This window comes from Oncorhynchus nerka, linkage group LG8, assembly GCF_034236695.1.
Source record: "Oncorhynchus nerka isolate Pitt River linkage group LG8, Oner_Uvic_2.0, whole genome shotgun sequence".
Classification (NCBI taxonomy): Eukaryota; Metazoa; Chordata; class Actinopteri; order Salmoniformes; family Salmonidae; genus Oncorhynchus; species Oncorhynchus nerka.
Genome location: NC_088403.1, coordinates 65,439,333 through 65,451,876, shown reverse-complemented (window position 1 = coordinate 65,451,876; position 12,544 = coordinate 65,439,333). Strand labels below are relative to the sequence as shown.

General features: G+C 39.4%; 1 protein-coding gene across 2 annotated transcripts; it reads left to right on the top strand.

Annotated features, from left to right (window-relative positions):
• The first annotated feature begins 606 nt into the window (after positions 1-606).
• On the top strand, positions 607-12,178 carry LOC115115933 (mucin-2-like). 2 transcript variants are annotated; one of them, XM_065021989.1, is made up of 11 exons: positions 607-2,462; positions 4,052-4,416; positions 4,684-4,748; positions 4,828-5,012; positions 8,749-9,164; positions 9,432-9,496; positions 9,575-9,759; positions 10,365-10,570; positions 10,700-10,761; positions 10,852-11,000; positions 11,536-12,178. In XM_065021989.1, the coding sequence occupies exons 1-11, from the start codon at positions 641-643 to the stop codon at positions 11,625-11,627; spliced, it is 3,612 nt and encodes a 1,203-aa protein (XP_064878061.1). In that variant the 5' UTR covers positions 607-640; the 3' UTR covers positions 11,628-12,178. The 2 variants fall into 2 exon arrangements, with proteins under 2 accessions (XP_064878061.1, XP_064878062.1); XM_065021990.1 differs by lacking the exons at positions 607-2,462; positions 4,052-4,416 and having other exon boundaries at positions 4,451-4,748.
• The last annotated feature ends 366 nt before the right edge of the window (positions 12,179-12,544 follow it).

Here is a 12,544-nt window from a genome sequence, read left to right as displayed (position 1 = left end):
TGGTGCACCGACAACAACTGGTGAACCCACTACAACCATCACTGGAGTGTTGACAACAACGGTTACAGCAGCACCCACTACAACCATCACTGGTTTGTCGACAACAACTGGTGAACCCACTACAACCAACACTGGTGTGTTGACAATGAGTGGTGCATCAACATCTACTACTACAGCTGCACCCACTACAACTCTCACTGATTCATCAACAACAATGGTTACAGTGGCACCAAGTACAGCCGCCACTGGTGTGTCAACAACAACGGTTACAGCAGCATCCACTACAACTGTCACTGATTCATCAACAACTACTAGTGAACCCATGACAACCGTTACTGGTCCATTGACAACATCCGGTGAACCCAATACTACCGTGACTCGTGTGTCGACAACAACTGCTGAACCCACTACAACCATCACCGGTATGTTGACAACAACGGTTACAGCAGCACCCACTACAACCATCACTGATTCATCAACAACAATTGGTGAACCCACTACAACCAAAACTGATTCATCAACAACAACAGGTGAACCCACTGAAACCGTCACTGGTTCATTGACAACAACTGGTGAACCCACTACAACCATCACTGGTATGTCGACAATAACTGGTGAACCCACTACAACCATCACTGGTATGTCGACAACAACTGGTGAACCCACTACAACCATCACTGGTATGTCGACAACAACTGGTGAACCTACTTCAGCCGTTGTTGGTGTGTCGATAACAAAGTTTACAGCTGTACCCACTACAAACATCACTGGAGCATCAACAACAACTGGTGAACCCACTGAAACATTGACAATAACTAGTGAATCCACTACAACAGTCACTGGTGTGTCGGTAACAAAGTTTACAGCTGTACCCACTACAAACGTCACTGGAGCATCAACAACAACTGGTGAACCTTCTTCAGCCGTTGTTGGTGTGTCGACAACAAGTTACGAATCCACAACTACTGTTACTGCAGCAACTACTACAACCATCACCGGTGTGTCAACAACAACGGTTACAGCAGCACCCACTACAACTGTCACTGATTCATTAACAACCATTGGTGAACCCACTGAAACCAAAACTGATTCATCAACAACCACTGGTGAACCCACTGAAACCAAAACTGATTCATCATCAACAACTGGTGAACCCACTACAACCATCACTGGTATGTCGACAAAACCTGGTGAACCCACTACATCCGTCATGGGTGTGTTGACGACAACAGTAACTGGTTCATCGACAACTACTAGTGAACCCATGACAACCATTACTGGTCCATTGACAACATCCGGTGAACCCACTACAACCATCACCGGTGTGTTGACAACAACTGGTGAACCCACTACAACAATCACTGGTGTGTTGACAACAACGGTTACAGCTGCACCCACTACAACTGTCACTGATTCATTAACAACCATTGGTCAACCCACTACAACCAAAACTGATTCATCAACAACAAATAGTGAACCCACTACGACCATCACTGTTGTGTCGACAACAACTGCTGAACCCACTACAACTATCACTGGTGTGTCGACAACAATTGATGCAACAACAGCTACTGTTACTGCAGCACCCACTACAATCGTCATGGGTGTGTTGACGACAAGTGGTGAACCCACTACAACCGTCATTGATGCATCGACAACTACTAGTGAACCCACGACAACCGTTACTGGTACATTGACAACATCTGGTGAACCCACTACGACCATCACTGTTGTGTCGACAACAACTGCTGAACCCACTACAACCATCACTGGTGTGTCGACAACAATTGATGCAACAACAGCTACTGTTACTGCAGCACCCACTACAATCGTCATGGGTGTGTTGACGACAACTGGTGAACCCACTACAACCATCATTGATGCATCGACAACTACTAGTGAACCCACGACAACCGTTACTGGTCCATTGACAACATCTGGTGAACCCACTACGACCATCACTGTTGTGTCGACAACAACTGCTGAACCCACTACAACCATCCCTGGTGTGTCGACAACATCTGGTGAACCCACTACAACCGTCATTGATGCATCGACAACTACTAGTGAACCCACGACAACCGTTACTGGTACATTGACAACATCTGGTGAACCCACTACGACCATCACTGTTGTGTCGACAACAACTGCTGAACCCACTACAACCATCACTGGTGTGTCGACAACAATTGATGCAACAACAGCTACTGTTACTGCAGCACCCACTACAATCGTCATGGGTGTGTTGACGACAACTGGTGAACCCACTACCACAATCACTGGTGTGTCGACTGTAACGGTTACAGATATACCCATTACAACCGTAACAGGTGCATTGACAACAGCGATTACAACGTCTCCAAATACATTCATCACTGGTGTGTCGGCATCTACTGATGAACCCAATTCAACTGTAACTGGTGGGTCAACAACAACTGGAGAACTCCCTTCACCCGTCACTGGTAGGACGACAACAACAACAAATTACGAACATTTCAGTTGTTTTGCCTGCTCGTGCTCTGTAATACACATGTTGTTAATGTGAGTGTTTTCTTTCAGAATATCACAGTTCTTCTCGTTCTAATGCAGCTAATCCAGTGCAATCGGAAAGTATTGAGAACCCTTGAATTTTTCCATATTTTGTTACGTTCCTCATTCTAAAGTTGTTTTCCCCCGTCATCAATCTACCCAATAATGACAAAGCAAAAACTGTTTTTTAGAAAATTTATTTAAAAAAATATAAACTGAAATATTACATTTTTATACCTTAAGTATTCAGACCCTTTACTTAGTACTTTGTTGAAGCACCTTTGGCAGTGATTACAGCCTTGAGTCTTCTTGGGTATGATGCTACAAGCTTTGCACACCTGTTTTTGGCGAGTTGTTCCCATTCTTCTCTGCAGATCCTCTCAAGCTCTGTCAGGTTGAATGGGGAATGTCGTTGCACAGCTATTTTAAGGTCTCTCCAAAGATATTCAAAAGGTTCAAGTCAGGGCTATGGATTGGCCACTTTAAGAGACTTATCCCAAAGCCACTCCTGCATTGTCTTGACTGTGTGCTTAAGGTAATTGTCCTGTTGAACGGTGAACATTCTCCCCAGTCTGAGGTCCTGAGTGCTCTGGAGCAGGTTTTCATCAAGGATTTCTCTGTGCTTCACTCCTTTCATCTTTCCCTCAATCCTGACTAGTCTCCCAGTCCATGTCACTGAACAACCCACAAAGAATGAAGGTGCCACCACCATGCTGTACTGTAGGGATGGTACCAGATTTCCTCCAGACGTGACGTTTGGCCTTTAATCCAAAGAGTTCATTCCTGGTTTCACCAGATCAGAAAATCTTGTTTCTCATGGTCTGAGAGTCTTTCGGAGTCCAAGTGGGCTGTCATGTGCCTTTTACTGAGGAGTGGCTTCGATCTGGTCACTCTACCGAGATGGCTGTCCTTCTGTTCCAAACTTCTTCCATGTAAGAGCCCACCGTGTTCTTGGGGACCTTAAATGCTGTTGACACAATTATGTAATGTTCAATCAATTGAATTTAACACAGATGGACTCCAATCAAGTTGTAGAAATATCTCAAAGATGGTCAATGGAAAAATGATATACCTGAGCTAAGTTTCGAGTCTCATAGCAAGGTTCCGCATACTTATGTAAATAAGGTATTTCAGTTTATTTTGTAATACATTTTTAAAAATTTCTTTAAAACCTGCTATCGCTTTGTCATTATGGGGTATTTTGTGAAGATTAATGAGGGGGAAAAAAACGTATTTAATCCATTTCAGAATACGGCTGTAACGTAACAAAATCTGGGATAGAGTTAAGGGGTCTGAATTTCCAAGTGTACTGTACACTTCAGAAATGGTTTTCAGTTGAAGTGGTTCATGTGAAATGATCAGGAAGCCTGTTTACAGTGAATTACAGAAAAGCCCAACATATGACGATTTAGTTGTCAATATAAGATCATCATGTTATAGTCCCATCTGTTACAATGACTGTGTTATACTGCCACACAGCCTTAAAGAGATGTGGAAATGTCCATTTCATGTTTTAACTTAGCTGCTCCTGCTACAAGTATTGTTCCTCCTACATCTTCTGTCACTACCACTGTGGCTGGTACTACCACCGCAACAACTGGAGAACCTGTCACTGTTCCTGCTACCGTTCCTACAACTACAGTGTCAAGGAAAGCATCACCACTGTCAACAACTACCAGCACAGCTCCAACTACCACAACAACCAACGCAACAACCACTACTACAACAACAACTACTACTACAAGTACAACAACAACTACAACTGCAACTGCACGTCCTCGACTTGCTCCACTGGTGGCTTTCGTCATACAACAAGTGTTTGTAGAAGCTTTAAATGACCCTCAAAGTACACAATTCCAAGAACTTGCAGTAACTATTACTGCAGTGGTAAGTCCTAGAAATTCAGAGTTTGTTCATATTGGGTGTATGACCATCAATAATGTTTGGCGATTGTTGGAAAATCTATATTTTAAAGTACATATTTTATTTGTTTTAATCAGGCGACAATAAGTCTCCATCACTACAGATCTATTTATATTCCTCAATGTCTATCTTAAATAACTAGGGCTTAGCTATGTGGATAGGAATATATAGAGATGTTTTTGTGTGTGTTAAATCATTCAAATGTTCTCCTGTTTGTACCATTCCTTACAGTTTGATGTGATCTACAAAGCAAAATATGGGATCCTTTTCATCCGGACGATTGTTCTTGGATTCACGTAATATTCCATTATATTCTATTATATTCTTTTAACCTTTGGCATGCCACTGTTCATGACCTTTTATGACCTTTTGCAGACCTATTTTCCATTCCCGTATGGATGCAGAAACACAGGCAGAGGTCCAACTGGTGTTCAATGAGACCTCCACTCAATCTGTCCCTGAGGTTACTGACATTAGCAATACACTGAAAGAAGCAGTTGCCAATCCAAACATTACCTTTGGCAACCTCTCTGTGGATGTCACCACCATCATTGTTCAAGGTGAGTAAAACCATTGGGTGAACGAAAACGATTATACACAGCAATTTCTCCAGTGTTGAATAAAATCAGAGTGTTACATTTAATGCTTTTCTACAGTCTATACACATGTTGGGGAGTAGTGAACTACAGATGGTGTATCTTATTTTGATACAGTTTACTGCAGAAACAGACATTTTTGAAAGTTTTCCTGCAACAGGGTAATGAAATTAAGATCTGACATCTGTACATGTAGTTCAACTAATAATTTAACTAGATTTTGCAGTAACTTGGTGGTAGTTGAACTGAATTCATGTCGAATTAGACTTTTCAGTAGTTAATTCAGTTTTTTGCCATGTCGCTAACTACTGAACCTACACACTACAGTTTTTTTGCATAAAAATTAAATGAAATATGGATGAGAAAAGTAGGCTATAATTTCCATCCGTCTTGCAGTTTGTAGTGTATGACATTTTAGATTTGCATATGACATTTTTCAGAAAATATCTGGTCCAAACGTCTGAAAAAAGAAAAAAAAAGCACAAAACAAAAAAGTAACCCTCAGTCAATCAAAATGAAGCCAGAACTCTACTCCGGGTTAGTGTTAGGGCCCAGGTATCTTGAGAGGATGGAACTACTGCAGCTAGCTATTTTTGTGAAAAAATATTTGATTTATTTTCTATGTAAGACAAGTCAACAAATAAGCAGTACCCAGAGGGAGCAACCACAGACATTTTTTTTAAATGAAGAGAAGAATCAAGAAAGCAAACACAGAACAGACAGCGTGCATAAGTACACATACACCAAAGTTTTACAACACCTACTCATTCAAGGGTTTTTCTTTATTTTTACTAAATTATACATTGTAGAATAATATTTAAGAAATGAAAACTATGAAGTAACACATATGAAATCACGTAGTAACCAAATTCGTTTTAAACAAATCAAAATATAGTTTATATTTGAGACTCTTCAAATAGTCACCCTTTGCTTTGATGACAGCTTTGCACACTCTTGGCATTTTCTCAACCAGCTTCACCTGGAATGCTTTTCCAACAGTCTTGAAGGAGTTCCCGTGTATGCTGAGTACTTGTTGGCTGCTTTTCCTTCACTCTGTGGTCAGACTCATCACAAGCCATCTCAATTTTGATTGATGTCGGGGGGTTGTGGAGGCCAGGTCATCTGATGCAGCACGCCATCACTCTCCTTCTTGGTACAATAGCCCTTACACAGCCTGGAGGTGTATTGGGTCATTGTCCTGTTGAAAATCAAATGATAGTCCCACTAAGCCCAAACCAGATGGGATGGCGTATCGCTGCAGAATGCTGTGGTAGCCATGCTGGTTAAGTGTGCCTTGAATTCTAAATAAATCACAGACAGTGTCACCAGCAAAGAACACCCACACTGTAACACCTCCTCCTCCGTGCTTTATGGTGGGAAATACACAAGTGGAGATCATCTGTTCACTCACACCGCGTCTCACAAAGACACGGCGGTTGGAACCAAAAATCTCCACTTTGGACTCCAGACCAAAGGACAAATTTCCACCGGTCTAACGTGCATTGCATGCATTTCTTGGCCCAAGCAAGTCTCTTCTTATTATTGGTGTCCTTTAGTAGTGGTTTCTTTGCAACAATTCAACCATGAAGGCCTGATTCACACAGTCTCCTCTCAACAGTTGATGTTGAGATGTGTCTGTTATTTGAACTCTGTGAAGCACTTATTTGGGCTGCAATTTCTGAGGCTGGTACCTCTAATGAACTTATCCTCTGCAGCAGAGGTAACTCTGGGTCTTCCATTCCTGTGGCGGTCCTCATGAGAGCCAGTTTCATCATAGCGCTTGACGGTTTTTGCGACAGCACTTGAAGAAACGTGTTCCATATTAACTGACATTCATGTCTTTTAGTAATGATGGACTGTTGTTTGTCTTTCCTTATTTGAGCTGTTCTTTCCAATAATATGGACTTGGTCTTGTACCAAGTAGGGCTATCTTCTGAATACTCCCACTACCTTGTCACAATACAACTGATTGGTTCAAATAAATTAAGAACGAAAGAAATTCCACAAATGTACTTTTAAGTGTGCATTCCAGATGACTACCTCATGAAGCTGGTTGAGAGAATGTCCAAAGTGTGCAAAGCTGTCATCAAGGCAAAGGATGGCTTTTTGAAGAATCTCAAATATATAATATATTTTGATTTGTTTAACACATTTTTTGTATACTACATGATTCCATATGTGTTATTTCTGAATAATGACAAAATGAAAACTGTTTTTAGACATTTTGCAAATATATTAGAATCAATAAACAGAAATACCTTGTGTACATAACTATACAGACGCTTTGTTATCCTCTCTAGGGTCCCACCTGGCCAACATCCAGTGAGATTGCAGAGAGACAAATTCACATACAGAAATACTCATTATAAAAATTCAGAAAAGATACAATTATTTTACATAGGTTAAAATATTAACTTCTTGTGAATCCAACCACGGTGTCAGATTTATAAAATGCTTTATGGCGAAAGCATACCTTACAATTATTTGAGAACATAGCCCAGCAGACAAATCATTACAAACAGTAACCAGCCAAGTAGAGGAGTTACACAAGTCAGAAATAGAGATCAAATTAATCACTTACCTTTGATGATCGTCATATGGTTGCACTCAGAAGACATTAATTTATTCAATAAATGTTCCTTTTGTTCGATAGAGTCTCTCTTTATATCTGAAAACCTCCGTTATGTTCGCACATTTTCTTCAGTAATCCACAGGCTCAAACGCAGTCAAAACAGGCAGACAAAAAAATCAAAATTGTATCCGTAAAGTTCATAGAAACATGTCAAATGATGTTTATATTCAATCCTCAGGTTGTTTTTAGCCTGCATAATCGATAATATTTCAACCTGACAATAACGTTGCCAATATAAAAGGTAAACAAGAAAAGCACTCTCTCGGTCGCGCGCATGAAAAAACTCTGTGACACGGCAGGGTCCACTCATTCAGACTGCTTTTACTCCCTAATTTTTCAGAATACAAGCCTGAAACCATTTCTAAAGACTGTTGACATCTAGTGGAAGGCATAGGAACTGCAATTTGAGTCCTAAGTCAATGGATACTGTAATGGCATTGAATAGAAAACTACAACAACAACAACAAATCCTACTTCCTGAATGTTATTTTCTCAGGTTTTCGCATGTCAAATCAGTTCTGTTATACTCACAGACTTTATTTTAACAGTTATGGAAACTTTAGAGTGTGTTCTATCCAATATGCCTATCATATCTTCTGGGCCTGAGAAGAAGGCAGTTTAATTTGGGCACGCTATTCATCCAAAATTCCAAATGCTGCCCCCTACCCTAGAGAAGTTATGAGACTCAAAATCGAGCTTTCTTAAAACCTGTTTTTGCGTTGTCATTATGGCATATTTTGTGAAAATTGATAAGGGGGGAAAAAGTATTTAATCCATTTCAGAATACAGCTGTAATGTAACAAAATCTGGGATAAAGTCAAGGGGTCTGAATTTCCAAATGTACTGTATACTTTAGAAATATTTTTCAGTTGAAGTGGTTCATGTGAAAAGGTGCAAGAAGACTGTTTACAGGCTGCAGGATGTGCATTACATTAAAGCCCAACATTTAATGATTTAGTTGTCAATATAAGATCATCATGTTATACTCCCATCTGTTACGATGACTGTGTTATACTGCCACACAGCCTTAAAGAGATGTGGAAATGTCCAATTTATTTTTTAACTTAGCTGCTCCTGCTACAAGTATTGTTCCTCCTACATCTTCTGTTACTACCACTGTGGCTGGTACTACCACCGCAACAACTGGAGAACCTGTCACTGTTCCTGCTACCGTTGCTACAACTAGGCCCACAACTACAACCACTACATATGTGGCCTCCACAACTACAGTGTCAAGGAAAACATCACCACTGTCAACAACCAGCACAGCTTCAACTACAACAACCAACGCAACAACCACTACTACAACACCTACTACTACAACTAGTACAGCAACAACAACAACTGCAACAACAACAACTACAACTGCACATATTAAACCTGTTCCACTGGTGGCTTTCGTCATACAACAAGTGTTTGTAGAAGCTTTAAATGACCCTCAAAGTACACAATTCCAAGAACTTGCAGTAACTATTACTGCAGTGGTAAGTCCTAGAAATTCAGAGTTGGTTTTTATTGGGTGTATGACCATCAATAATGTATGGCGATTGTTGGAAAATCTATATTTTAAAGAACATCTTTAAATTGTTCTAATCAGGTGACAATTAGTCTCCATCACTACATGTTGATTTATATTCCCCAATGTCTATCTTAAATAACTAGGGCTTAGCTATGTGGATAGGAATATATAGAGATGTTTTTGTGTGTGTTAAATCATTCAAATGTTCTCCTGTTTGTACCATTCCTTACAGTTTGATGTGATCTACAAAGCAAAATATGGGATCCTTTTCATCCGGACGATTGTTCTTGGATTCACGTAATATTCCATTCTATTCTATTCTATTCTTTTAACCTTTGGCATGAAACTGTTCATAACCTTTTATGTCCTTTGCAGACCTATTTTCCATTCCCGTATGGATGCAAAAACAAAGGCAGAGGTCCAACTGGTGTTCAATGAGACCTCCACTCAATCTGTCCCTGAGGTTACTGACATTAGCAATACACTGAAAGAAGCAGTTGCCAATCCAAACATTACCTTTGGCAACCTCTCTGTGGATGTCACCACCATCATTGTTCAAGGTGAGTAAAACCATTGGGTGAACGAAAACGATTATACACAGCAATTTCTCCAGTGTTGAATAAAATCAGAGTGTTACATTTCATTCTTACATATGTACATGTAGCTCAACTAATAATTTAACTACATTTTGCAGTAGCTTGGTGGTAGTTGCACCGAATTCATATCTAATTAGTGTTTTCAGTAGTTAATTACATTTCTTGTCGTGTAGCTAACTACTGGAACTACACTACTTTTTTATGACAAATTGGGGGGAGGGGCAGGGAGGTGTCCAAAAGTCCAAAAATAAACAAGGTACAAAAAGAAAAAGTAACCCTCAGTCATTCAAAGTGCTGCCAGAACCCTACTCCAGATTAGTGTTAGAGCCCAGGTACCTGAGAGAATGGAACTGCTGCAGCTAGCTATTTTTGTGAACAATTATTTTATTTATTTTCTATACAAGACAACAAATAAGCAGTACAAGCAATACCTAGTTGGAGCAACCACGCCCAAAAAATATAAATATTTTAAAGAAAACATTCAGTGAAGAATAAAAAAATCAAACACAGAACAGACAGTGTAAAGCATTAGCTTGTACAGTAACTTATCTGCTCTTTTGACTTCAAAGTGCCCACCACAAATAACAACACAACTACAACGGCTACTCCTGTCATCACTACTGCTATCATCACAACTACAACCACTGAAACTACGGTTGTGGCACTCACTAAGGTGACTGTGGTGTTCCGGTCCAGCGGAGAGACATTTACCTCTGACCTGTCAAACCCATCATCTCAGGCCTTTCAAACCCGAGCATTACTGATTAAAACTCAGGTGAGCCTCCCAAAACAATGAAGATGTGAATGGCCTATTGAAAGGAGTAGAATACAGTCACATAGTCAGCTTTAAATCAACAGGGAGTTGTTTGTTTAAACTTCATCTGTTTCTTGTTTTGTCTTCCAGCTTGAACCTTTCTATCGATCAGCTTTCACCTCTTTCAGCAGTTTGACTGTGACAGAATTCAGGTGATTTATTTATTTTTGCATTACATGTTGTATGTTGATATAAATTGATGTCACTTTCTATCTAACATGTTATCTCTCATTTGTTCCCAGCTCTGGATCCATCATCAATACTATGAATTTAGCATTCAGATCCTCCTCCGTCCCAAATTCCATGGAGATTAGCACTGTTTTGATAAATGCCGCCCCAAAAATCACAGCTTTCAACATTGACCCCACCTCAGTGAGAGTCAACGGCACAGGTTAACATATTTATTTATTTATTTATTTATTTGTATTCTATTATAAGTTAAATAAATATACAGTGGGGCAAAAAAAAGTATTTAGTCAGCCACCAATTGTGTAAGTTCTCCCACTTAAAAAGATGAGAGAGGCCTGTAATTTTCATCATAGGTACACTTCAACTCTGACAGACAAAATGAGAAAAAAAATCCAGAAAAACACATTGTTGGATTTTGAATGAATTTATTAGTAAAATATGGTGGAAAATAAGTATTGGTGGCTGACTAAATACTTTTTTGCCCCACTGTATTGTCTAAAAATATAATTCTTGTATTTTCTTCACCATTTTATCATTTGCCATTATCTCTACATGAATCAATAATTTATGAGTTGCGTTCCAGTTGTATTTAGCAAATCAGCTGTCTCACTAATCACATTACAGGGCAACAAACACATTTACATTTACATTTAAGTCATTTAGCAGACGCTCTTATCCAGAGCGACTTACTTCCTATTTTCATTTGAACATGTTTCCCTTTTCTCTTTCCATCCCAGCTGTGACCTCAAGTGGAATAAGCAGCAAGACCAGTCTCTGCACAGCATTCTTTCTGGTGGTTCTGTCGCTGCTACTGTCAAGCCAGCATTAGTCTCAGTGGCAACGCCCACTAAAAACACTATTTCACTCACTGGCAAGCAGCAGAACGAAATAGTGTGTGTAGTCATATTTTCACTTTGAGAACTTCCCACACATTCCAACCCCTACCCCAATTCCACCCATGATATGAATAGTGTCCAAAAATGAAATCAAGTCTTGTATGCTGACATAAGATACACTATGTGTGGCAGTTGAACACAACGATGTGATATAATTACTGCCTATTCTATCAAAATGTGTAAGTGTATGGGTTTCCGTCATAAGTCGATGTTATTTCCATGCAATGAAAAATAATGTTTGATTTAATATGCACTTAAGGCTATTTTTGATTCTCTCTGTTGCTGATATGAACTAAAAAGTTGATTCACTCTGTTGCTGATATGAACTAAAACGTTGATTTACTCTGTCGCTGATATGAACTAAAACATTGAATCACTCTGTTGCTGATATGAACTAAAACGTTGATTCACTCTGTTTGCTGTTATGAACTAAAACGTTGATTTACTCTGTCGCTGATATGAACTAAAACATCTATTCACTCTGTTGCTGATATGAACTAAAACATCTATTCACTCTGTTGCTGATATGAACTAAAACATCTATTCACTCTGTTGCTGATATGAACTAAAACATCTATTCACTCTGTTGCTGATATGAACTAAAACGTTGATTTACTCTGTCGCTGATATGAACTAAAACATTGAATCACTCTGTCGCTGATATGAACTAAAACGTTGATTTACTCTGTCGCTGATATGAACTAAAAACATTGAATCACTCTGTTGCTGATATGAACTAAAAACATTGAATCACTCTGTTGCTGATATGAACTAAAACGTTGATTTACTCTGTTGCTGATATGAACTAAAAACATTGAATCACTCTGTTGCTGATATGAACTAAAAACAT